Here is a 27,158-nt window from a genome sequence, read left to right as displayed (position 1 = left end):
GGGGGGTGCTTAACTTAATTCTTTGTGTATATATATATATATATATATATATATATATATATATATATATATATATATATATATATATAATGAATGATCGTTTTAAGGCCATTTTTTCCCCGCTAGAGTGGGGGTTAGCCTTGCGGGCCCCATGACAATCATGGTTCCCTGTTTGAGGCAATGTTTTTATGGCCGGATGCCCTTCCTGATGCCAACCCTTAGTCACCTCTTACGATGCGCAGCGATACGGTGTACCTATTCTAAACCGGGGTACACACCAGGATATATATATTATATATTTTATATATATATATATATATATATATATATATATATATATACATATATATATATATATATACACATACATATATATCTGCCAGACTGAATAGTTTACGTTTTGTATACCACCGATAGGCCGGAACTACATCAGGACCTGAACCAAAATGTAAATCGGCTTATTCTCGTCATCTACCCAAATCATCCACCTAGTTTTGTCATAACCAGCCACAACATTTTGAGATGTCACGCTAAATATTGTTTTTAGCCCCATCTCTCAATGGTGAAGAATCATTAAAAAAAAGTATTAAAAATTTAAATAAAGGTGTCGGATCCATATATTCACCAAAATCTGATCAATTATTCTTTGTCACACACCCAATCTGTCCACCAAATTGCTTGAGTCTGTCCATAACTTTTTGAGATATCCTGCAGACAGACAGAAAGACAGGCGTGAAAACAAAACCTGCGTCCACTTGCGGTGGTGGAGGTAATAATAGTATTTTCATAAATGTATACACACCCATAAAGGTTGGTATGTGCATGTGCATGTGCCATCCATCAGAAGGACATTAAGCTGTTGGAACTACCTGCCAGCACTGGGGATGTTGGCAGACATTAAAGATCTCATGATGTCATTCGCGAAGAGTGGGTGAGTTATCACCCCACTCTAAAATAAAAATTCCAATTCCTGCCACAGTTGAATGTCAGGCCTAGCCAGGCAGTTCCAGAAGCATTGCCCCTAGCCGATCCAAAAAGGTGGTACTAATTGGGGCCATTAAACCCATACAATTAGGACTCAAAGTCCAAAAAAGTACCTGTCTGTACACCACTGCACAGTATGAAAAAATAAATAAATAAAAGTGAAAGATCACTGCACATTTCCCAGTTGGCGCGCAAGCAATTGGATTCTACCAGTGTCCACGGGAGGTGTACCAGTGTCCACGGGAGGTCTTTAATAATGAAACAAGACAGAAAGTCTAACATCTGCATAGCCGGGCTCGTTTGATACTTTAGTTGAAGAGGATAGTATGACCTGGGTGTGGATACCAGTTAGCAAATAATGTAAGAATATTTTTTTTGAAGTACTGTAAGTCTCTTAGCTGTCTGTCACCATGGAAGTGAAGAGATTGCATTGAGACACTGGTTATTCTCTATGTTTAGAGTCAACAATGAACCAACCATACACCGCTTCAATCCAGTAGCTTTGCAGTCACAATAAAGGGATTGCAGTTACGATTATATTTATTATATTATTATTATTATTATTATGAAAACGATACTACTGTATTAAGAAACCTGGGCTAATTTGTCCGAAGCGGCCTGTAGTCCATGAGCCAGGTCCAAAAATTTTGAAGTTGAGTATCAAGTTTGGGGACTAATTCCCACTATGATTTTTAGTTACACGAATGTCTGACGTCCATGAAAATGAGTGATGGACATTTCAAATGAGTATCTTAATGCCATTTCCGACGCCATCTTAAAAAATGGCTGCCATTTTCAAGGAATATTCATGTAATTCAAAACTATTGCTGCATGGTAAATTCTGATGGTCAAATCTTAATTTGTACTTATCAAATGTTATTCACTTTATAATTTGGAACATGTCAATACTTATTTTAACCATTTTAATACACGTTTGCCAAGAATTTTGCTTAAAAATGCTTGGAAAATGCCTAAATTTTTTTTTTTTTAACTAGTCACTCCCAGAAGTTGTCTAAATAAGTTGCTTAAACCAAATTGGGGCAGATAGATCGAGATTTTCAGTAAAGGTAATGATTACCGACATGAGAATAAAAAATAAAAAAACCACCTTTAGAGGCCATTTTTCCCCGCAAGCGGGGGTTGGCCTTTTTCGGGAACTGTGGTTGTTGTTGTTTTTTCGGTCCCCTTTTTGAAGCAATGTTTTACGGCCGGATGCCCTTCCTGACGCCAACCCTTTTTGCCGCCTTTAACGACAAGCAGGGAATTACCAGTGAACTGGTACTCAATTTGCCGACCTCGGAAGGATGACAGGCTGAGTCAACCCCCCTGGCGTTAATTCAGCGATTGACCGGGATTCGAACCCAGGATCCTAGGATCCTAAGCCGGCACCCTAGCCGCTAGCCCAACACCAGGGACTAAGGTAATGATTACCGACATGAGAATATTAGTCATAATTACCATAGCCTCCGCGTTTTTGGTGAAAAATCCATTTATTTTTTTTGTATGCGGCCAAATTCTAAAACAAAATTATGGGTTAGGGGAAATAAAAATAGGCATAACGTTTGAACCACACAAGATAGGCCAACATATTACAACTCATAATGTGTGTCTTGAAGCCCTCTACACATTGCATTAATTAATATGTAAATTGGATCAGTAATTAGGTCACCAGGGGTCACAAGGTCACGAAATTCAGGCACTACTGAAAATGAGTACATCGTCCAGCAAAAATTTACTTTAAAAATCGGTTACACACATTTTCACAATTCTGATGCCGAGATAAGACCCTTACACCTATTGGTATGTGTTAAACCCATGTTAACAAGTTTACATACAATGAATTATTAATTGATGTGTGGGGCATGCGAAACTGGAAATATGCCCTCCAGTACGTTGTGCTTTGCTCTCTACCCAAAACAGCTTGTGCAATGTCTATGAAATTGTAGGGAAATAGAAAAGGTTCTATGTTCTACTCAATGGCTATGTTTAGTCCTCTTCAAACCTAACCTCCATGGCATGCTGAATGAAATCTGAAAATGGTTTAGCCTATCGGTACCAATGTGACATACGAAGAGCTTGGTTTCAAAATGAAATAAATGCCAAATTTAACATTTTGGATTTTTTGTTGTCAAAAGATTGTCAGTGATCAAACTTTCCCTGGGCTTTTTCGTCCCAAAGTGCCGTAAATCCTGGGTTTCTTGGCAATAATAACATGTATATTATACATTTCCCTTTGAATTTTGAACTTTTCTGCCATTTTTCTTAAAACCTCGAAAATGGATTTATCTCGTTTTGGAGCCAAACTCTTCATATATACACTGATAAAAATTCGTTTACAAGTTTTTGACGTTAATCCTCTACGTTATCACAATCACTGTCGCAATCATCTGAGTCCTGTTCAATATCAGCACCATCATCGTAATCATCGTCTTCTTGTGCCATGTTGGTGCAACTCTGCAGTTTACATGCAGCAGTGCACTTTAGACCATTAATCATGCAAGAACAGTCCAACTGGCGGCAACTCCGTGCACACTTGCATGAGATGAGACTAAGAACGACATCTGGAGCCGGCAAGCCAGTCATCCACTGAATTATTAGTTCTCCTTCACTGTTTAATTCCCAGCCATGGCCTTCTGATGGCTTGGGGATGTCTGGAAAGCATTCTAGGCTTCACCTCCAGATAGCAGCTTGGTAATTTGCACGAAGTGTGTGCTGCAGCAGTGTGTCTGCGCATGGTGGAAGCTGTCCAGATTCGACGTCGCCCTTTCTTGCACAGAACATATTATAGCGCAGATCGTTTACACCACATATCTTTGTGTTTTTAGAGTAAAGAAGACATGTGAACTCTTGGATTTGGTTGAAAACGTCTTGTGTCAGGTTCCACGATGCTCCAAGAGAGACAAAAGCATTTCGGAATATCTGATTCGTCCGCACAATTTGCAGACCTTTCATTTTTCCTTGGCTAGCAAGAGCGCTGATAGTGTCACAACCAGTCCAAGCATGAAGTCCTGGCAGTGCAGAGCACACTTCATGCCCCAATGCTGCAGCGATTTTTGTGATGTCAATCATTCTAACACGAGCTTTTGTTCCACGACGGAGGAAAACTTTACTCTTGATGGCACTGCTTAGACCGAGACAGATGATGAAAACATCAGTGTCATCTGCCACCAAAACAATAGCCTGGTAATTCTCTGCAGCGGCATGCTGTGCATGTAGAAATAAACGAGTGTCAGCCTCCTCGTGGTTGGATCTGAGGACCTGGACCTCCTCGCATTTCTCTCTGGTGAGCTTAAAGCATTTTTCCTCACATGTGACGAACATTGTTTGGTCACCTAGCTTCTCCCTCTTGGTTTCTTCTTGCCACGATTCTGCCAGAAACTTGGTGAGCTTTTTTTTAGTTTCACTGCAGGCCAGCAAGCATCGCCAATTTTTTATCTTGTGACCAGGTATTATTCTATTGAATGTCACGCCTTCCTGTGATCCTCGGCTCACACGTTCAGCAGATTTGATGGACTGGTCCCTGTAGACGTCGCAGATCACATCAACACGATCACTTCCCTGAGCAGCATGCAAGGATGATTCAAAGATATGATTAGACAGCTCTTCAAAAGTATGATTTTCTCCATGCAGTTTCTGTATGAGAGCCATAGCATCAATCAGTGTTGCACGTGGTTCGGGAACATCTTCTGCAGGGTCCACCATCTTTTCTAGATTTTCAGCAAGCGCAGCTTTGTTGGTTTTCTTAAGAGTGCTGTCAACATTTGCCAGCAACCATGGTAATGGCCCAAGAGGGTGACAAAACACGTCGTGCATGTCAAGCTTTCGGTTCTGTGCAATGAGTATCATGGTGACAAACAACCTCCTGTCAGCCTTCAGAACTATTTCCTTGTTTGTGCCCTTCACAGACTTCTTCTTGACTTCACCAAATGCTTTAAAGTTCAGCTTTTTGATTTTGTCATAGAAACCTTCACCTTTTTCCAGGCGCTGCTCCTGAAATGTCTGGTAAGCCTCCTTCCCTTTTTGCAGTGCATTTAATAGGTCACTAGAAACCTCAGGGGTGGCAGCTACTCCAGTCGAGATACTGACAAGATCAGAAGGGTCATGGCCAAACGGATTTATCCAGTCATTCTCTAGTAAGCCAACAATTGCTCTAACATCTGATTCGTCTTTCTGGATGCGAGGATTCCCGAGGTCAGAATGATGGAATTGAGTCTGGTTCTGGCCGATTGCCTCACGAAGTCGCCTCACAGCAGCAGCACGATGTTCTGCTGTGAGATAGTAGCGTGATATAGCCCCTGGCTGGAGACTAAAGCCTCGTGTTCCTCCTGCAGTTTGTGTGTCCTTGTTGACCGTTTCCTCAGTTGTTTGATCGACTGCTATTCGGCCAAATGGATTGCCTTGTCTGAGCTGCACAGAGAAGTAGCCTCGCTTGAAATGCTGATAGAGCATTGGGCAGGTTTTTTCAAGCTGTGTCATCTGTGCATAGTACACTGGGAGGTATCTGGCATCGTTCACTTTGCTCAGAGCAAAGCACCAAGGGATCACCTGTTTAATACAAGCTAGGTGGAGAGTCCAGTCACCCTCTCTGTCGGCTCTCAATAGCCCGAGCAAGATCTCGACCATATCGATGTACATCATCCAAAACTGTGCTAGCTGACCATGACTGTGACGCAGTACATCCAGATAGGCCACAAACAAGTCCATGATATATGTGCAAGAGTCGTCGGCCATTGCTGCAGCAAGAGTTTCATGACAGGTGTTCATATTAATGTTGTATAGTGTGTGGTTGGTGTTGTCCAGCTTGTGAGTATCTTCAGGGTGATGTGATTCCAACCAATTCTGGAATCCATTCCACGCAAGCCGCATCAATGCTTCGTATGTCAACTTGTGGAAACGAACAGAGCGGTTGTACTGTTTGCTTTCCAATACCTTGTTGATGGATCCCTCGGCTATTACGCCAGATTCGACAGACAGGTCACGAAGTCCTGCGTCTTTAAACATTTTCCCGATGCTGGACATAAAGTTACAGATGGTATGGAAATTTCCCATCATGAGCACAATTTTTTCATACTGGGTGGGATGCTTCCAAGCTATTTCAGTTGTCTTAGCAAACAGAGCTTGATCGAGTACCATTGCAATGTTCTCAAGATGGAGTGAAGACATGATCTTTAAAGCATTGGAGAGAATCTCCTGCGCTGTTGCCATTTCTGTTGCGGGTGCATTTATAGAGGGCAGATAGCCTACAACATCTTCCATCACCTCCACATGACCCCTTGTCATGATGTTAAAACCGGTCCATGAGCTGACTTTCTGATGAAGTGGGTCGAGCAAACGCGTCAACACCCACAAGTGGTTTCTCCTCTGTGCTTTAGAAGCTGCATCTTCAAGAGTTCCAGAAAAATCAGCTGTTTGTATTGCTGGCGGACCTTTTCTTTTCCCAACACTATACACTGGTAGCAGTTTATCCGATGATTGAATGGATCGTTTCTTCTCTTGTTTATCAACAGATGTTTTCTGTGCGGGCATACACGAAAATGATTTTGGTTGGACAATGATTCCATTGACTCTATGTGATGTTCCACCTCCACTCAGGGATTCTTCTAACCTGTCAATGTTGTCAAACGCTAATACTGTCGGGACAGAGTGGTGCACATCTGAAGGAAGAGAAACATCATCGCTGTTAACACTTGCTATTTTGTCAATACAGAGTGCTGTGTCAATCTCTTCCAGAGTGTGTATGAACACCCATGTCCGAGTCTATTCAAGATTTTGATCAACTCAACATTACCAGTTAGTGTTTTGATAGCCCATGGAAGCAAGACATGTTTTGATGTTTTCACTGTGCCAACACTTACTGCAGTGATGACATCCTGTGCCATCGACCATGTTAGTCTATTTATGCGAGCAGAGCCGTTCTCACTTCCACCAAGTAAGATTCTAAAAAATCTCTGTAGAGTCGGTGGAACTTTCACATAATCTGGAGTGAGGTCTGCTGGCTGAGGAGGCCAATTATCATTGAAGGGAGCGGCTTTAATTTCATCTCGCAGTGACATGGCTGCTTGGACAATTATGTTGTAATTACTGGCTTTTTCAAATGTTTCCAGCTTTGATTTCACGTGGATCAACTCAGCAGCTAACATCGTTTTGGTTAGGTTATCAGGCATTAGGTAAACGTGACGGTTCTCTGTGAAGAAAGTCAGTGAATCGCAGAACTGCATCTCTATACTGCGCCGGATATTTTTCTTGGTGGAATTGGTGATCTCACTTATGCCTGCAGACGCCATTGATGACACAAGCTTGGCTGTGATATCGAGCAGTGGAATAATCCTTGGATTTGAAAATAAATTGTTCCGGATGTATTCAAACACAGTTTTTAGTGATGCTTTCTCAACCTTTTGATATTGAATGTAGTCTTCTTCACTCGGTTCTGGAGTCTGCAGTTGCTCTCTTCTCTCTGGACGCGTGTAATCTCGGTAGCACGATTTATGGTAATGAGCCTCGGCTGCAACTATATCTCTTGCAGTCACGGCCAACACTCTGTCGTCATTACGGTTGATTGCAGCCTCCCTCACGGTTTTGTCTGACCGCAGCTCAACAGCTGGATTAAGAGCCTCTCTCGACCGTGTTCCCTTGATATACTTTGACACCCGCAGACAAAAGATGCATTTCTTTTCATACACTCTCTCGTTAGATGACGGCTCATCTCTGGAAGATCGTCTGGGCGCAGTATCGGGCACATTTGCCAAAGAACTGTTGGATTGCTCTTGAAACTTAGCTAATGACTTTTTGTGTGTAAAGTCTGACCTGCAAGCCCTGTGATAGTATATTGGAACATGCGGAAGTTCAGCTGGGCTCTCTTCAGCAAGCTGAAGAATCGGTTTAAAATTTCGTATGGTCGCTGCATTGCAAAGTGTCTGCCATGAGTCGTTGTCATTTGGCTTGCTCAACTCATGCAGGGCTGATTTCTTGCTGCAAATGATACATGTTCCTGTCCCATGCTCCAGCTTTCTCCGTTTAACCATTACTTCCAATTGAGACATTTCAAAATTGTTTATAAACCATGTATATATAGGTGGAATGGCACTTTTGGGCAGAAGATCTAATCGTCATCCAAGCAATCTGAAATGAGAAAATGATGGGGGAAAATTACCATACTTGTATATGCAGTTGAGAAATGTGAATCTAGCTAAACAAATCTGAAAATCAATATCTTTTTCCTTCAGCTGAAAATAATACCAATATAAATATAAAATATTGTGTCCTCAATACATTTCTAGCAAAACATGTAGCCCTCGAAATCAACCAGGATTGATAAAGACAAAGGCATAAATACGTTGAATAGACGATTTTAATACTACAAGAACAAAGAAAGAGTACATACAGTAATTTCAATAGAAACTACGACATAGTCAAAGCATAATAAAACCAATGCAAAACTACACACAGATTGCCCACAAAGAAGAGTAGTTTCTCATCCAACAGGTGTAAGGGTCTCATCTTTGAAGAATAGAAGCACAAAACTGTGAAAATGTGTGTAACCGATTTTTAAATTTAATTTTTGCTGGACGATATACTCATTTTCAGTAGTGCCTGAATTTCGTGACCTTGTGACCCCTGGTGACCTAATTACTGATCCAATTTACATATTAATTAATGCAATGCGTAGAGGGCTTCAAGACACACATAATGAATGGTAATATGTTGGCCTATCTTGTGTGGTTCAAACGTTATGCCTATTTTTATTTCCCCTACCCCATAATTTTGTTTTAGAATTTGGGCACACAAAAAAAAAACTAGGTTTTTCACCAAAAACGCGGAGGCTACGGTAGTTATGACTAATATTCTCATGTCGGTAATCATTACCTTTACTGAAAATCTCAATCTATCTGTCCCAATTTGGTTTAACCAACTTTTATATAAAACTTCTGCAAGTGACTTGTTTAAAAATAACAAATTTAGGCATTTTTCCAAGCATTTTTAAGCAAAATACTTGGCAAACATGTATAAAAATGGTTAAAATAAGTATTGACATGCTCCAAATTATAAAGTGAACAACATTTGATAAGTACAAATTAAGATTTGACCATCAGAATTTACCATGCAGCCATAGTTTTGAATTACATGAATATTCTTTGAAAATGGCAGCCATTTTTAAAGATGGCGTCGGAAATGGCATTAAGCTACTCATTTGAAATGTCCATCACTCATTTTCATGGACGTCATACATGTGTGTAACTAAAAATCATAGTGGGAATTAGTCCGCCAATTTGATACTCAAATTTTGTCTGGCTCATGGACTACTGAAGGTGAGACATAAAGGCATGAAGCCGAAGGCCTATACGTACTGTGTCGCTGGAAGACCAGTAACACCTATGCTTTCGATATTTGATGGTCATTTTAACAATCGGTTTGTTTGCGTTTCACACTGAATGAAAAACGTAAAGGTAGAGCATGACGATTGTGATATATGGCAGATTCGACGATATGTTCGGCCGAAACAGCATTGGAATCAAAATGGTGGTGTGTGTAGTCAGAGTCGTATGCAGTATAATGGCATCAGACATAATCACATCACCCCAGTCATGTGAACAGATCCTCAGCTCTGATTGGTGGTTGTGAGCGACATACACACATGCAGTGCCCATAGAAGGTCAACACCACCTTTCAAAATCTTCACCTTTTGTTACCTTATAGCCTGGAATTAAATTGCATTAAACCAGACTTTTTCCACCTTCATCTACACATTGTAACCCACAACTTCCAAGTGTAAAACAAATTCTACAAATTTCAGAAATTAATTAAAAATACTGTTGCGGTTTTGAGAACCCACACAGGTAACATCATTAAAGGTTAAAGGTTGCACCCCATAGGTAGGCCATATGCAACAAGTAGGTCACCTTAGGACGGTAGTTATTTCTTAGTATGTGTTTAGGATAAGGCCATTCCCAATAGTTGCATCTGCGTTGTGTAGAACAAATATTTCCATCGCCCTCGCCCTTTAGGTTGCCAGCAGCCGTCGCGACCTCGTTGGGCTTCCGCTCAAACCAGCCAAAAGGCCATGAGGTGAGGCCCGAAAAGGGGGCGGAGCGCAAGGGTGGAGGTGCGGCCACGTCAAGCAGCCATCAAGGCGGAGCCGGTAAGCCCACACCAGCCAATCAGGGCTGAGGTGACATCGCCAGACAGGGTGTGGCTGGACATTCGAGAGGGTTCGCTGGGCGTGGTAATATAACCCCTTGCGCGAGGCCGCCACCTCAGTTATGAGGAGGGACGCAGCTGCAATCATTGAGGCGTAGTTGAGTTATGAGCAAGAGTTATGAACCAGAAGGACTGATTGGAAGGAGCGCATTCAGAAGGACATGAGGGGGCGAGCGCATTGTGCGAAAGAACTTGTACGATTGACGTTGAAGGACATTTGTTGGAGGAACGCGCCCTTGTGAAGGGTTTGTCGGGGATCACCGGTTGAGAATTCGGCTTGGGCATGCGGTGCGCAAACATCCAAACGCCCGTATTCCTATTACATACGCGGCCAAGCGCCACGAAGACGCCGATAGCCCAGCTTACCATTTCCCCAATATAATTGTCCGCTCGCGCCTACGCTACGCGGAGAGCTGCCTGCCGTCCACCATCGTCTGCTGGTACGGGTCGAGGACCGGGACGAGCTGTGGACGCCATCGCTGGACCTCCCACCATACCTTCGTCATCCCCGTGTGAGTGAATCTGAGAGTGATCGGGCCTGTGTCCAGGGAATAGAATAAGACTGTATAAGGCTGCCCTGTGTCCTTTTTCTTCCTCTTCCTTGTACATTCTTTCTTTTCCTCTTCTTTGTACAAACTGTAAATAAATCACCTGTTCTTCCTTGTTTCCTCTTAATCCGACCGTCTTAGTCATTTCTCAATTGGGTACCCGTGGCACGATTAGGAACTGCTATAATCGGGTCTAGTCATTGGTTAACAGCTCGGATTGCGGATTGCTATCCACTCGGCATATTCCATCAATATCCGTGATTCGGGCGGGAGTTATTTCCTCGTCTCCGGTCAGCGTTAGTACTTAGGTAATAGCGAATCCCTAGTCCTAAAAGCCCTACCTAACGCTGCCCGGGAAGGACGTTATAGCCCCCAGGATCGCGTCGGCCAGATAAAGGACAAGGGGATTAATCCCGCCTTGATAAGGGGAAGGCCGACGTCGGAGATCCGCAACAATACAAAACTAAAATATCTTGGTTGGATAAGTGTCCCCACTCCCCTCCCCCACCCCTCCAAGTTAATACTCGGTGGAAACACCTTTGACAGCAATTACAGCTGCAAGTCTGCTGGGATAGGTCTCTACCAACTTTGCACACCTTAATTGGGCAATATTTGTCCCCCATTCTTCTGTCCAAAACTATTCAAACCCAGTCAAGTTGGAGGGAGCATTGAACAGCAATCTTCAAATCATGCCACAGATTTTCGATCGGATTTAGGTCTGGGTTCTGACTGGGCCACTCAAGGACATTTATCTTTTTGTTACTTAGCCGTTCCAGTGTAGCTTTGGCTGTGCTTCGGGTCATTGTCATGCTGAAAGGTGAACTTCCGTCCCAATTTCAGCTTTCTTGCAGAGGGTAGCAGATTTTCCTGTGGGATTTTTCTGTATTTTGCTCCATCAATTTCCCTTCTATCTTGCCAAGTGCCCCAGTCCCTGCTGATGAGAAGCATCCCCATAACATGATGCTGCCCCCACCATGATTCACTGTAGGTATAGTGTTATTTGGGTGATATGCTGTGTTGGATTTATGTCAAACATAACGTTTTGCATTTTGGCCAAAACGTTCCATCAGATCACAAACATTTTTGCCACATGGCTTCAGAATCTCCGGGGTGGTTTTTTTGCAGATCTCAAACTGGAATCAAGGTGGGCTTTTCTGAGTAATGGCTCCCTTCTTGCCACCCTACCGTATAGGCCAGACCTGTGGAGTGCTTGGGATATTGTTGTCACGTGCACACAGTGACTAGTCTTTTCCACAAAGGCCCCGTACGTCTTTCAAAGTTGCCATTGGCCTCTTGGTGACCTCGATGATCAGTCTCCTCCTTGCATGGTTATCTAGTTTGGAGGGATGGCCTGACCTAGGCAGGGTCTTGGTGGTACCATACGCCTTCCACTTCTTAATGATTATCTTGACTGTGCTCCAAGGGATATTCAAGGCCTTTGAAATATTTTTATACCCATCCCCGGATCTGTGCCTTTCCACAACTTTATCCCGGACATCTTCTGAAAGCTCCTTGGTGCTCATGGTTGAGACTTTGTTGTGAAATGCACTACCCAGCAGAGGAAACCTACAGGAACTGATTTTATTCTGAAATAATCAGAATCACTATAATTTAACACAGGTGGAGGCCAATTAAGTTGGTGTGATTTTGAATGTGATTGGTTACATCTGAGCCAATTTAAAATTGCGATTATAAGGGTGGTGGACACTTATCCAATCAAGATATTCTAGCTTTGTATTTAATTTTTTTTTTTGAAATTTGTAGAATTTGTTTCTCACTTGGAAGTTGTGGGTTTCGATGTGTAAATAAAGGTGGAAAAAGTCTGATTTAATACAATTTCATTCCAGGCAATAAAGCAACAAAAGGTGAAAAATTTGAAAGGGGGTATAGACTTTCTATAGGCACTGTAATACATACATACATTAAGGCATGGACTCACATTTATGTTTGCATTGTTTATGATTCTTTTTGCCTGGAATAAGTACATGTGGTTAGGGCTAAATAATCTTATGTGGCCCACCCTGGTGGATGTGGAGTCATTTTAGTTAGTATGTCATGTCAGATTGTCACCCTTGTATGGAACCAGTTGGAAACCGGGGCATGGACTGGTGTATGCCTTCCGGTCTCAGGTCAGCGGAACACGAGTACCAGCTGCCGACATGGGGAGATGGCTCCATCTCCATCGGTCAGGGATCAGGGATCAGGGATCTGCAAACGCAGATGCCGGCTATCGTTGGTTAACAGTAATCGCAAGATTCCTGGAAATGCCCTGACGGCAGTAACTTGTAACAGTACTTAAGGGGGTTTAGAACACTTCGTGTCTGCCTGCCATCCTTCCCGCAAAAACTGTTTTGGCTTTATTGAGTATCCCTGGAGGGGAAATGTTGTTTTTTTTGGTTTTTTTGTATACTGAATCGAGGCTCGTGAAAGAGCTAACATTTATTTCACAAACAAATCAACCAGACAAACAAAATATATAAAAAGAGGGAGCGGAAGACAAGATGGGGAGAGAAGGGGAAGCACACAAACACAACATTTGAGAGCAGGGAGAAGTGTGGGAGGGTGAGGGCTTGGGGGGAGGAGGCGTGGGAAGGGGATGGGGGGGGAGAGATATAAAACACAAGGGGACCGAAATTAGCAGGGGTAGAAAAGATCAAGGTTTTGGATGGGGGACGATAAGAGATGGTGGTGAACAGCTGTTTTAAAGACCTGGAGGGTGGAGTGGGATTGAAGAGAGTGAGGGAGTTTGTTCCAGAGGCGGGAGAAAAGAGGAATGAAGGAGTGAAGGTGAGCAGAAAGTCTTGATTTTTTCAGGAAAGAAAAGTCAGGCAGATCTTGTGCGACCTGTAGGAATATTTGGGGGACAGAGCCCAGAGAGAGCTGGGGGGGGGGGGGCAAGGCCAGAGAGGAGTCGGTAGAAGACGGAAAGACCACCAACCTGCCTGCGGTGAGTGAGTGAAAGGCCCTTGGAGTTAGCTTCATCGCGGGAGATTCCAATGATTCTGAACGCTTTGGTTTCAACAGCGTGAAGACGAGCTAGGTGTGAGGCAGGAGCACCAGACCAGAGGGGAGAGCAGTATTCCATAGAGCTGCAGATGAAAGCCTTGTAAGTGGTGAGGAGCTCGGGTGTACCAAGGAAGGACTTCGCACGACGGAGGATGCCCAGTCGGCGACTGGCTTTGGAGGCCAGATTTGAAATGTGGTTTTCCCAGGAAAGATCATGGCAGATAGTGAGACCCAAAAGATTGAGTGACAGAACTTCTTGGAGAGGATTATTCAGAAAGTGGATGGGAGGGTTGTCCAGTCGGTCTTTTCGGAGAGACATCGTAAGAGTGTGAGATTTATCAGGATTGAAAGACATGTTCCATTTCTTTGCCCAGTCTGTGATTTTGTCCAGGTCTGCAGAGAGTGAGGAGGCTGCAGACTGCCGATCTGAGGGATGAGGAATGGAGCGACAGAGAGTAGAGTACACAGCAAAGAAATAGAGAGGATTTTCAAGAGAGTCAGAGATCATTGATGAAGACCAGAAAAAGCACAGGGCCCAGAACACTGCCTTGGGGAACTCCAGCCTGAACAGGAAGAGGAGATGAGAGAAACCCATTCAGGGCCACACGTTGACTACGACCAGAGAGGAAGTCTGCCAGCCATGCGTGGAGATTTCCATGGATACCAAAGGAGGAGAGTTTGGTGAGCAGAGCGGGGTGCCAGACCGTATCGAAGGCACGTGAAATGTCAAGGGAGTCAGCTCTAATTTCCTGTTTGGCATTGAGGACCTCCATCCATTGTTGAGAAAGCAGAAGCAGCATGTCCAGAGTAGAGTGACCAGGTCTGAAACCAAATTGATGGTCAGAGATCAAGCCATTGGAGAAGAGGAAAGATTTCATATCTGAAGCAATGATGGATTCCATGACTTTGCTGATAATTGGGAGAAGGCTGATTGGTCTGTAGTTGCTAGGATCTGTTTTTGCACCTTTTTGTGCAAAGCGGTGATGTTGGCTGATTTCCAAGCAGATGGCAGATGACTTTGAGCAAAAGAGAGGGTGAAGAGAACAGTTTTAGAGGATAACAAGCATATTTAGACATGCTCATTAGATTATGGAGCACCTACAGAAGCTCAGGGTATCTCGTGCCAAATTAGGCCATCTTCGAGGCGAACAACCATGGCTTGTGCGATTTCTACACAGCGTCAGTTGCCGTTTTGGGTGGGGGCCTTGCAAATAAAAATACCTCAAATCACAGGTCTCCATGTAAACTATTGTAGTCAAATCAAGGCACACAAACAAGCCGAGTAACATACCTTGCACACTGTACATGTATGAACTAATGCAGCCATGGCAGCTGTCTTTTGATCATGGCATTGCTGCTTCTTCTTGTCAGCTTGTTTCTTTGCAGACTTCTGTTGAGATTGGATCTTTTGCCGTCCACGTGCCATGACGTTTTCCCCTCTCCCCCACAGGCTTTCAAGAGGGACTGAGGGCAAAAATAAATAAAACAGTGAAAATTTCAGAACAGAAACACCGGAGTTCACACACAACTTCAACAATATATATGTATATATATATTATTTTTTTATTTTTTTTACTTTGGTGTTAGTTCTCGACTTGAAAAACTCGTTCATGCTAGTACTAGTAAGTCAATCTGATGATCATTATCGCTTCACGTTAAGGAGATTTTTTTTATCAGCAAAGATGCAATTCCATAAAAATCCAAAAGAAAGCCAAGCAATGATCAAATCAGAACAAATTGCTGATTAAAAGAGTACATTTTTAAGCAAACCCAGGGATTGTCCTCAAAACATTTCCCGACTAATTAATAATTATAATCAATAGCAAACAGCCTGGTGTTGGTTTAACGGTTAGGGTGCTGGCTTGGGATCCTGGGATCCCGAGTTCAAATCCCGGTCGATCGTTGAATTAACACCAGGGGGATTGACTCAGCCTGTCATCCTTCCGAGGTCGGCAAATTGAGTACCAGCTCACTGGTAATTGGGGCACTGCATCAGCGGCACAAACGCACTTCCAGAAAAATGATGCAACCAGCAGCCTCAGGCTGCATACGAAACAACAATAGCAAACATTGCATACGGGAAAGTCAACAAATTGTTATCATGGTAAAAATGGAGTGCGAGGCCATACTTGGACAACCAGTGTCAAGCATCCACGGCTCGTTTTGAGATTTTAGCTGAAACCCTTGCCTTTGCTTCCCCAAGTTTAAAGGTAATGCTCCTCGAAGTTCATTCCTAACCAACCAACTTTCTTTTTTTTTTTTCTCTCTCCTCTCTCCTCTCCTCTCCTCTCCTCTCCTCTCCTCTCCTCTCTCTCTCTCTCTCTCTCTCTCTCTCTCTCTCTCTCTATCTATTTAGAAAGGCGTTTCTCCAATGCTGGTGTGCCAGAACTAGCAAGGAAGAAGAAAAAAAAAAACTCATATGTATGAGACTTGAGACCCTATCTCCCCCCTTTTAAAATTGAACAGGAAATGGTGAGTAGATGATGAGACTGTGTAGTTCTTGAAAAACAGCAGGTGAAATACAAGTAACATGCAAAACATATATGGTAATCATCTAATGCAAACCAAATTAAATTGTGTTAAAAAAGAAAAGAAAATAATAATCCAATTAATAAAAGTGGGCATCTGTCTGTCTGCATGTCTCTGTCTATGCTTAGCACAAAGACCAGGTCTGACCCAGGGCTTGTCCTAAGGGCATTTTCATCCACCACCTCAGACGTTTTCGTCCCTCAAGACCCCGTCCCTGAAGCCATGTGACTATATGTCTTAATTATGTACTGTTTGAATGTAGGTTGCACCCACGGCTATTAATTACATATTATTGCAATGTACCTTTCAAACCTTTTGACCCTTTAGCCTGTTGAGACCCCTTAGACCATTGAAGACCCTGATCCTTTAAGAACCCCCCCCCCCCCCCCAAGACCTTTTAAGAGCCAAATAACCTTTAAGACCCATAAGACCCATTTTTACCTTCACGACCCTTTCGACATTTTAGATCGCTTCGCCCTTTAGACCTTTTATACCCTGTAGGCCCCTAGAACCTTTAGACCTTAACACCATTTAGAACCCTTACACCTCTCAGACAGATTAGACAGCCTAGACCCTTGACCATTTAGAGCATTAGACCACTTAGACCTTTTCAGACCCCATTCACATGCTTGAGAGATTAGACCCTTTCAACCCCTTTGACACCAACTACTATAGGAACGTACCCTTTAGCCCATCTTGAACCTTTGAAGCACACACACCACACAAACATCTCGTCTTCTTGCAAAACAGACTAATCTTTGTTTTCAGCAAGTGATACGTAAACTCGACCCACCCAGAGGGTAGGTACTCCGCTATCTAATATATAAAGAAGAAAGTTTGTTTGTTTGTTCGTTTACGCATTCGGACCCTGCAGGAACCAACGCAACCACACTTTGCATGGCCTCCTTTCATTCAGACGAAAATTGAGGGCTATGTTTGGATAAAAAATGAACCCAAATAAAACCAGATAATTGGCCTGTATGCCTTGATTGGGCCTTGCACTGCTACACTGCCTGGGATTTTTTCCCCCAGGAGCAATGGAGTCATCGAGTAATCGAGATCGAGTATATTGTGAAGATCATATGTTGAGTTTGTAGTGACTTGTTGTCAACAACAAAAATGCAATTATTATAGTGTTTCATTGAATTTCCCCGGGCAACACCAGCTACTTCAGCTAGTAATAATAGCAAATCTTTAAAACAAAGCGTAAATATTTAACACAACTTGCTGAATATGACAAAAGGGCATCTGTACCTAGCTAGCAAACCATCTCTCAAACGATGGATGAAACATCGTTTTGAAATATAAAAAAGTGACTTTGTACGAGAGCAATTTGTATCAACTTTGTACTTTGGAACAATTGACACTAACAGGAGAAAGCCAATAAAAGGACACCGTTTTATACTCCAGAAGAGTTTTGAAGTTTTCACATTAGAAAGAAAGGAAAACAAAGCTACTTACTTTTCCTGCTATAGGTTCCACCTCTGCATTCCAAGTGTGTGATCACTCAAATATGGATACATCTGGATACATCTGGATACGTGGGCAAGGTGCAAGACCACCTTTTAGTGGAGCCACTCATTATACGACTGTCAGGGGTAATCTTCATTTTGTACGCAGCCTGTCGCTGCTGGTGTCATCATTGCTGAGAGAGCGGCTAAGCCGCTGTTGTGGTGCCTGCTGTAGGTTAGAGCGGAAATGTTGTCATTTGTTCATGGTGCCGGAGATTGCTCACCTACTCTTCATGAAAGATATGGTAGGATCTTAAACGTCCACCAACTAATCCAGCAGACGCCCAGTCTAACGTCCATCTGAGGGGCAGCACACACAATGATGAATCATCTTGCCTGTGAAACACCAGGATGACAGTTTGTAGCTGGTCAGCTATTCAAACTCAGGCTAAACGGCCCAGAGGTGAGTGTGCGTACCTCGAGGCCATCCTGACATCCATGTGAAGAGCCAAACAAACTATTTTTCAGTCATACACTTTTTGTAATATGATTCCCAGAATTGATGGTTGCCTTAAAACAATGCCACATTGGTGGTAACATTCTCTCATTCTTCACACCAGGTGCAAATCCACCAAGTTCCAGAGTGGGCAGATGGCACTCAAATACATCAACATCAAGTTTTAACTTCCGCCACCATAGGTGGACGGAGGTTATATTTTCACCTCTGTCTGTGAGCAGGATGTCTCAAAAAGTTGTTGACGGATTTGGAGGAAACTTGGTGGACTGGTTGGATGTGCGACAAGGCCAAATTTATTATATTTTAGTGAAGATCCAGATCCGGATACTAGACTTTTTAAAGGTGATTAGTCACCATTGAGAGATCGTGCTAAAAACAATATCTCAAACAGTTATGGATGGATTCGGACAAGACTAGTTCGATGAGATGGTTAGGTGACAAGAACAAGCAAATTAGAATCTTGGTTCAGGTCCGGATCCAGGTCAGGCCTAGCAGTGTGAGACTCTCGACCGAGTGTCATTCTAGTTTTTTATCAACACGTTTTGCATTAGTATATTCTCTGATACAATTGTTTAAAAAATACTTTACAAATAGAATTTAATCGCATGGTCATGGCTTTAAAATGCACATATCAAATTTGGACATTGCGACAAATGGTTTAGCTGACTGCCAACAATGACATGCCACAATACCTCATCCCCAGGCCATCATAAATTCATTTCTAAACATTGAGAAGTAAAACTGTGGCTAATAGTAATGCTCGTTAGAGTGGGCATGAAAAGATGTAATGAGTGTTTTTTAGTATCATTTAATAACTGATTTTTTTTTAATGCTAAGTTTGTGGTGGTGAAAAGTTAGTGTATGGAAAAGTTAGTTAAGTTTGTGGTGGGGGATCAGCTGTTGGAATTAAGATTATACAAACCACAGTTTGTGTTCACATCGCTTTGAGCATTTTACCTTGTATTAAGGAAACATGGATAGGATTAAATCACCCTGTATTTGTGCACTGCTAAGAGAGTGTTATAACCTTTAGTAGTGAGGCGGCATAGCTAAAAAATCGTTCATTTTTGTGATAGAAGCACCAGATTTTCTACATTTATAGCTTAATATATGTTGAATGAATCTGGATATTGGGGCATTGCAGATTGGCATTCTGATGACAGTGGCAGCCATTTTCCAAAATGGCTGCCAGCGGTTACTGGAATAGAACACTTTGGTCACCCCCAAGCTGCTGTTACCATGTTTTCAGCACCACAAATATAATTTAAAGACCAGTTAAAGTGAAAAAAAATGTATTCCAATGTAGGACAATATTAAATTAAAGAAATCTAACAACATGGTGTGATATAGTGGATTACACTGTAGCTGTATTACCAAAGGCCATTTAACAATGACAATAACAATTGAATTTAAAGGCAGGGAGTTGAAAGAGTGAGATACCTGTGCCATGGAAGGACTCCTTTGAGGTAGTTGAGCTAGGATTATGGTCAATATTATCAACCGCAGCAGTTGTGAAGACGCCACCACGCATCTTAGGAGGGCAGACCACCTGATCCTTGTGGTACTGCTGTATGACACTTTCTCCTAGCTGGGCTGACAGACGAAGCACACGGTCATATGTGATACTGACACCGAGATGTGAAAGCCGTTCCACAACTTCCCTCTTCCTGGTTTGGGCATGGACCATCAGGCCTATATACATTGGAACAGGTGTTTCCTGAGTGGCATTGTGTCTGACGTTGACAGATGTGGATCCTTCAAGCCGCCTGTGCTTGACGCTGTTAAACCTAAGCAGTTGTGCGATGGTGAAGGCTGCTGACTTTGCTGGATATGCACTCTGGTCTCTGATGCTTGGACCTTCAAGGACCATATTTACCAGTGCCAGGAGTAGCTTCAGCACAGAATCTCTTTGGCAGCCTTCATGGAATCCAGTGAAGGGTTTCAGCTCAAACATGTGGCGACGTACAATGTTTGCAGCACGGCCCAAGTACACAGCATCACTGTCACTGTCCCATTCACATGCCTTAGTCAGGGCTGCACCAATGTCATCAGAGAATGCAAGGAGAACATCCCGCCCCTGGGGCTGAGCTTGCAGGTCTGGGATCTGAGCCAAAAGTCTTTCCTTCAATCTTGTGGTGTTTACTTTAGATTCAAGCTTAATGCCAAGCTGCTCCATCCTTGACCTGTACAGATCAGACAGATCAGCCAGCTTGAAAACTGGTGCAGTGCTGTCATCAAAACGTGATTCTTCAATGTACATGACAACTTCAGCAAAAGCGATTCCTGATAGCATTTTTTCCTCATCGGTTCCCTGCTTTTCTTGAGTTTTGTGTTTTCTGACACGGTTGTAGAGGCCCACCAAGCACTTATTGTGATATTTGGATTCAAGCGCAATCATATCTCCTGCACTTAGTCGAGCCAGCAGTTCTGTGTCCTGTAAGAGCTCTGCACATGTCCGAACCTGCTTGTCCAGATGGAACGTTGCTGCCTCATGAAGACCATCTGTGCCAGCTGGCTTGCAACAGAAAAAATAGAGTGCTTCCTGTGTTGGGTTCTCAGTGCTAGAACGTCCCCTTCTCTGTTTACTTGGGACTGCAATGGTGTCATCGTCACCTGTACTGCTAGACTTTTTCAGAGCTCTCTTCTCGGCCCGTTGAACTTCGTTCTTGTTGAAGGCCAGCCTGCATGATTGATGCCACTGAGCTTTGTTGTCAACAAGAGCAGCTTCAAGCCCATTTCCTTCATCTAGTATCTCTATCTGTATATCTCCGGGTAGTTCATTCAGTCTCAGGAGACTTTCAGCTAAAGACGTGTATGCACTCCCAGCATCCTTCCTCTTCGTCAGTGTTGGATCAGTCAGCTTCTCTTTACGGTCTTCTTGGCAGATGACACACAGTGCCCAGTTTATCTTGTTTGCAGGCTGTGATTTAGAAGATGTCGAGGGTGTTGGACACCCTGTGTCTTTTAGCAGAAACCTTTTTGACATAGTCAATTAGTTGCCACCATCTTGATTATTATGTGATCTGCAATAATACAAGCACCACAGATTCAGAAATTGTCAGAAAGAACATTTTGTTTTTTAATCCTAATATAATAAGCACTAGAACAAGTAGTTCTTTCTATATTTTACTAGTATGATATTAATACTCTTTCTAGTTTCTAGTACCTCTACTACTACTACTACTACTACTACGCCAAATGTAGTTAACTTTAAAGCATGATTTAGCTAGCTAGCCTAGCTTGGCTTACTTTAGCTAGCTAGAAAGCTAATTTAGTTAGCTAGAAAGCTAAAATCGCTCAACCTAACCTAGCTTGGCCTACCTTAGCTAGCTAGAAAACTAATTTAGCTAACTACAGTAAAACTCGCATAAGACGCCATCGTCTAACCCGTCAATTCACTGAAGTCGTCATGGAAGTCAAAGTCCCGATTTTCTCTAATGGAAAATCAATTTGAATGACCATGTCAAAGTCGTCATATACAAGTCGTCAATATCCACAAGTCGGCGCCCTCAGACCGGTCCCATCTAATACAAACAGCAGTAAAATCCTAGTCGTAAGTCGTCATAAGAAATTCCATGGTGCAGTGTATGCAGCCCACTGTACAGAGTGATGAGTCATTGTTTCGTCGAAACACAACACGCAGGCCAGTCTCGCTCAATCCAGTTCAAATTATTGCTAGCGTATGCAACTAGTAGATATGAAGCCTGACGATATACAAGCTTGACCTTCAAGTCGTCAAAATGACGGCTTTGTAAGTCGTCGAAATGACGATATACGCATAAGTCCGTCATTTTGACGACTTACACAGAAGTCGCCAAAATGACGACTTATGCGTATATCGTCATTTTCGTAAGTCGGCACTAAAATGCTGGTCCCAAAAGTGCCGACTTATGCGAGTTTTACTGTAGTAAGCTAAAATTGCTCAACCTAGCCTAGCTTGGCCTAATACTATAGCTAGTCAGAAAGCTAATTTAGCTAGCTAGAAAGCTAAGATCGCTCACCTGATTCACTTCTTTATACACCGGGCCAGATGTATAACACTTTACCTATGGTGTTCAACATGTGTAACGATTATATAATATAATAGTTATTGCAGTTCAAATAAAATGTTTAACATGCCTTGATGGACAGTCGACTGCACTGGTTGTGGCATGGCTGGCCTGCTAGCGGTGGGTGGGGGTGGCTGTGGAGGGTAGCTTCGCAGAAAATGTGTGTGAGTGACTGTGTATGTGTCTAATTGTATTTTTCTTAATTTAATGTGTATTTAAATGTATTTATATCTTTTTTTAATCGTTTATGAATCAAATGGCTGCTATGGCCACCAGGGGGCGAGTTTTTGATGCCCCAATATCCAAATTTGTTCTAAATATATTTGTCAACACATCTGCCGAATTTGGTGCTTCTATCACAAAAATGAACGATTGTGGATATATATTGAGCTATGCCGCCCCACTATAGTGTCAAGAAAGCTTAAGGCATCTAGTCCATTCGTTCTCTCGTGTCATACTGAGCCATGGCTGTGCAAGAGGGACGTTTGGGAGATGGTACAGTCCACACTGCACCTGCCATTTTCCCCCATCCTACCTCAACAACCTGGGAAAGAGGAAGCTACTTTACCGCACTACTCGACATCCATAACGCCGATTGGGTCAAGAGTTACTGTTGCAAGGCGTGGGGCAGCCCATGATTGGTGAGGAGGGCCGATGTCCAAATCTCTGGGGCAGTGATTATAAGGTGGTGTGCTCTCACGGCTGTGAGACAAGGACAGATCAAAGTAGAGAAAGACAGACAAGAGAGACGCTCTGGGTACCAGCAACGTTACAACAATTGCACAGTCTTTCTCACCACACTCATGGTGCATTTCCTAAGGAGATTCCTCCTCCCCATTGATGCCAAACAGACTTGGAATAATTAATGGAGAAATAAGCTTTGTCTGAGCCTGACTTTAACCTAATTTTGTGTTTCATTGAAGAAAAATGCTCACTGTTACTCCATAAGGATTGGCTTTTGAATTCCCCGCCACGATAAAAATTTGAAAAACCTATTAAGCAGAAGGACGGGGAGTGGGAGGGCAGGGGAACAGGAATCACAAATACATTTTCATGCCAGTATATAGAAAGCAAAAACCATACACAATTTCCTTTTATACTTGTAAAACACATTGCATACACTTGTGCAACCAAGGCTACAGGTTTCAACGAGGCCTAAATGGAAAAAAATGTGAAAACAAGTTATGAAATGTGGAAGCCAAAAACAATCCCCCCCCCCCCCCCAATTTTTTTTACCAATTTCACCAGCCCCCCCCCCCCTCCTGCCAAAAAGAAAATGCTAATTACAAACTTGTTTTATCCAGCAAATGTCAACATGCCTTTTGGTCATCAACAATGGCAAAGTCAAGGATGTGCTCAAATTGTAGAAACAAAAGATTGTAGAAACGATAAACAAGACTTGCCATTCCTGCAAAGTTTAATATTGCATCTAATCTTCAGACAGTTGTGTTACCCCAAAGGAAAAGGTCAAATAGAAATGGATAAAGAACAAGAATGCCATGTAATGGGCTTTGCTTGGCCATGATTGTGTGATGAATCTGAGAAGATACAACGTGGAATTCCAAAATCCCAATAGGGTTCTGATAAATTTATTTGGACATTGTAACGTTGCACCAATAACTTCACGCGTATTCTGGAGAAGTGTTGGCGTACCCAGCAACCCAGAAGTGTTGGCGTACCCTTTTTGCCTCCCTTACCTAAATCCACCCACTTTTGCAGCAGATTTCTGTGTAGTGCAGGTTTGCCAAATTCACGTGTGAATCGCTGGTGTGCTGTGATAATCCGCCAACTTTCACAAACACTTCGCAAGCAGCTCTTTTCCTGCATCTGATGCCATTTTGCAAACGTCTTTTGCAACCACAAGTCCAGCGAATCGAATCTGAAACAGAAAACAAAGCAATGGGTGAATCAATTTGTTTGTTTGTGGATTTGTGAAAACTAGGGCATTGCCCGTACGTGGGTGCCCGTTCCTTGCCAAAAAAAAAAAAAAACGCTACCCGTACGCTCTACCCCGCCCGTACGCCCGTAAACAAAAAATAACAACGCTCTTCGCTTCCGCCCTTCGCTCTGACTGAATTGGGAGAAATAATGCGCATAAGAAATCGAATTACGTACCGTAATGGCGGTCAGCTCGTAACGCGCACACTGTCCGGAAGTTCGCATATCGCATATCTATCTATCTATCTATTAATGCCCATTTATTCAATTATCGCCAACGTATTTTGGCTTTTTGCAATTTAATCGCAAGGAAAAGTAGAAAGAGAAGAGGGAAAAAAAGAAAAGCCTTGCCTTGCTGCAAACAGCTGCTGCAAACAACAACAACATGGAAGGCTGCACTGTCCGGAAGTTGGCATATCGCAGTTACGATTATTTTAGTGTTAATGGCCAATTATTCAATTAGCGCCAACGTATTTTGGCTGTTTGCAATTTAATCGCAAGGAAAAGTAGAAAGAGAAGAGGGAAAAAAAGAAAAGCCTTGCATTAACGCATTAACGCTTGCATTGCATTAACGGTTCGGCACACGTGATAGCTCGCTGCTCTCTGATTGGTTGAAGCGTTTTTTGGACATAGCTCGGTAGGTACTTGTCCGATTAATTACAAACCTTGAAAAGGCACATCCTCGGGTCCCCAGCAATATACCTGGCAAGTTTCAAGTATATCGGACCCGTGGTTGTCGAGAAACAGCGGTCACAGACACACAGACACACAGACAGACACACAGAGATTGCTGGAATTATAGATAGATTAATGAGAATGTAGAAACTCATTTTCAAACTGTTTAAATATCTCCAATTTTCATGCCAATTTTTTTTGTAGTGGTCATTTAAGATACTAGGACGTGCCCGTACGTGGGTGCCCGTTCCTTGCCCAAAAAAAAAAAAAAAATGTCTTCGCCCATGCATGCATGGGCGTGCCCATGGGCCCATGGGCGTGCCCATAAGTGCATGATGTGACCGTACAATGAATGTATCGTCCCGACGCCGCAGCTCGGATGGCGCTGCAGTTAATCGGGCCTGTATCGGCAGAGTTATTATAAACGTGTACTACAATCGATCGTACCTTACAACAATCAACACAGATCGCAACGTCAAATAAATGAATACGCTCTCAAATGTGCCGTCCGAGGCAGCGTCTGCTCGCCACGTTCAGCATCAGTACGTCGTCACTATGACTATCCGTAAGTCCGGAAGTGACGTCCTCATTTGACTGTCCGGAAGGTCGCATATCGCAGTTACGATGAATCGCAAATTAGTTTTAATTCGTTTTAAAGCATAGTTTAACGCCAACATAGTTTGCCAACGTGAAATAAATGAATACGCTCTCAAATGTGCCGTCCGAGGCAGAGTCTGTTCGCCACGTTCGGCACACGTGATAGCTCGCTGCTCTCTGATTGGTTGAATCGTTTTTTGGACATAGCTCGGTAACTACTTCTCCGATTAATATGAAACCTTGAAAAGGCACATCCTCAGGTCCCCAGCAATATATCTGGCAAGTTTCAATTAGATCGGACCCGTGGTTGTCGAGAAACAGCGGTCACAGACACACAGACACACAGAGATTACTGGAATTATAGATAGATGACTACGCGTGCCTACCCATCGCTTAACTGATGGATTTAATCAAAAGACTGCACGTTACACTTCACAAGCATATTCCATGTATATCTGCGAGTGTCAATGAGGATGTAAAATTAAGTGAAGCACGCGAAAGGATCTTTTATAACACTAGGGCGTGCCCGTACTATATATATATCTAAAATTATATCCCCCCCCCCCCCCCCCTCTATTTACATGAAATGGTTTGGTCCATTCGCAAAGCCAAAGCGAACGGCTTGCGAGTACGGTGACAATCCCCCCCCTCTATTTACATGAAATGGTTTGGTCCAAAGCGAACGGCTTGCGAGTACGGTGACAATCCCCCCCCTCTATTTACATGAAATGGTTTGGTCCAAAGCGAACGGCTTGCGAGTACGGTGACAATCCCCCCCCCTCTATTTACATGAAATGGTTTGGTCCAAAGCGAACGGCTTGCGGAGTTTGGTAAAGAAATCGCCATAGCGTGCACAAACGCGCAGGAAAGCGAAAGAATCGCAAATTAGTTTTAATTAGTTTTAAAACATAGTTTAACGCCAACATAGCGGCAACATAGTTTGCCAACGTGAAATAAATGAATACGCTCTCAAATGTGCCGTCCGAGGCAGAGTCTGTTCGCCACGTTCGGCACACGTGATAACTCGCTGCTCTCAGATTGGTTGAATCGTTTTTTGGACATAGCTCGGTAACTACTTGTCCGATTAATATGAAACCTTGAAAAGGCACATCCTCGGGTCCCCAGCAATATACCTGGCAAGTTTCAAGTATATCGGACCCATGGTTGGCGAGAAACAGCGGTCACAGACATACATACAGACATACATACAGAGATTACTGGAATTATAGATAGATGTAGTTGTTGTTCTTGTTGTTGTCGAGGCTGTGGTGGTTGTTTGTATTATCCTTCGGTGTACTTTTATATTGCTTCGAGAAATATTATGAGTCTCGCCCCGAAGGGGATGCGAGACGATTGTAATGCCACCATCAATATATTCTGGCTTCAAAAATGGTGCTCTGCAACCGTTTGGCCGATCAATGAGAAACTTTAAGCATAGGAGGGACTCCCCATGGGAAATATTTTATTGCTAACTCTGACGTCACAGGTCACATGGTATAGCGGCCTAATTGGATGTAAGGAAAAAATTTGGACACAATTTTCTATGAAACTTCTCAACGGAAAAAATTTAATATTTGGCATATGCCATCATCTCCCAATAGGATATAGAGGGTGATAAGATGTCAGTGAATTGGTATTCCAGTCATAATTGATTGAATTGAAATTCTTA

At 42.9% G+C, this 27,158-nt stretch overlaps 1 protein-coding gene across 13 annotated transcripts in view; it reads right to left on the bottom strand.

Annotated features, from left to right (window-relative positions):
• The window catches only part of ZNF706 (zinc finger protein 706), a 186,352-nt gene that overhangs the window by 42,416 nt on the left and 116,778 nt on the right, over positions 1-27,158 (bottom strand). For 3 of the 13 annotated variants that reach the window (XM_078773080.1, XM_078773081.1, XM_078773079.1), the window contains exons 2-3: positions 23,977-24,158; positions 15,025-15,197 (exon numbers count right to left, since the gene is read on the bottom strand). In XM_078773080.1, the coding sequence (XP_078629206.1) occupies positions 15,025-15,197; positions 23,977-24,106 (303 nt within the window). In that variant the 5' untranslated portion in view covers positions 24,107-24,158. Of the gene's footprint in view, positions 1-15,024; positions 15,198-17,723; positions 18,074-19,670; positions 21,254-23,214; positions 23,272-23,976; positions 24,159-27,158 lie in introns of those variants that run through there. The other 10 variants (XR_013622641.1, XR_013622642.1, XM_078773076.1 and 7 more) reach the window with 6 other exon arrangements.

Source organism: Myxine glutinosa, chromosome 2 (assembly GCF_964187855.1).
Source record: "Myxine glutinosa chromosome 2, kmMyxGlut1.1, whole genome shotgun sequence".
NCBI lineage: Eukaryota > Metazoa > Chordata > Myxini > Myxiniformes > Myxinidae > Myxine > Myxine glutinosa.
Note: the sequence above shows the minus strand (reverse complement) of the source record. Positions and strands in the feature narration are given on the sequence as shown.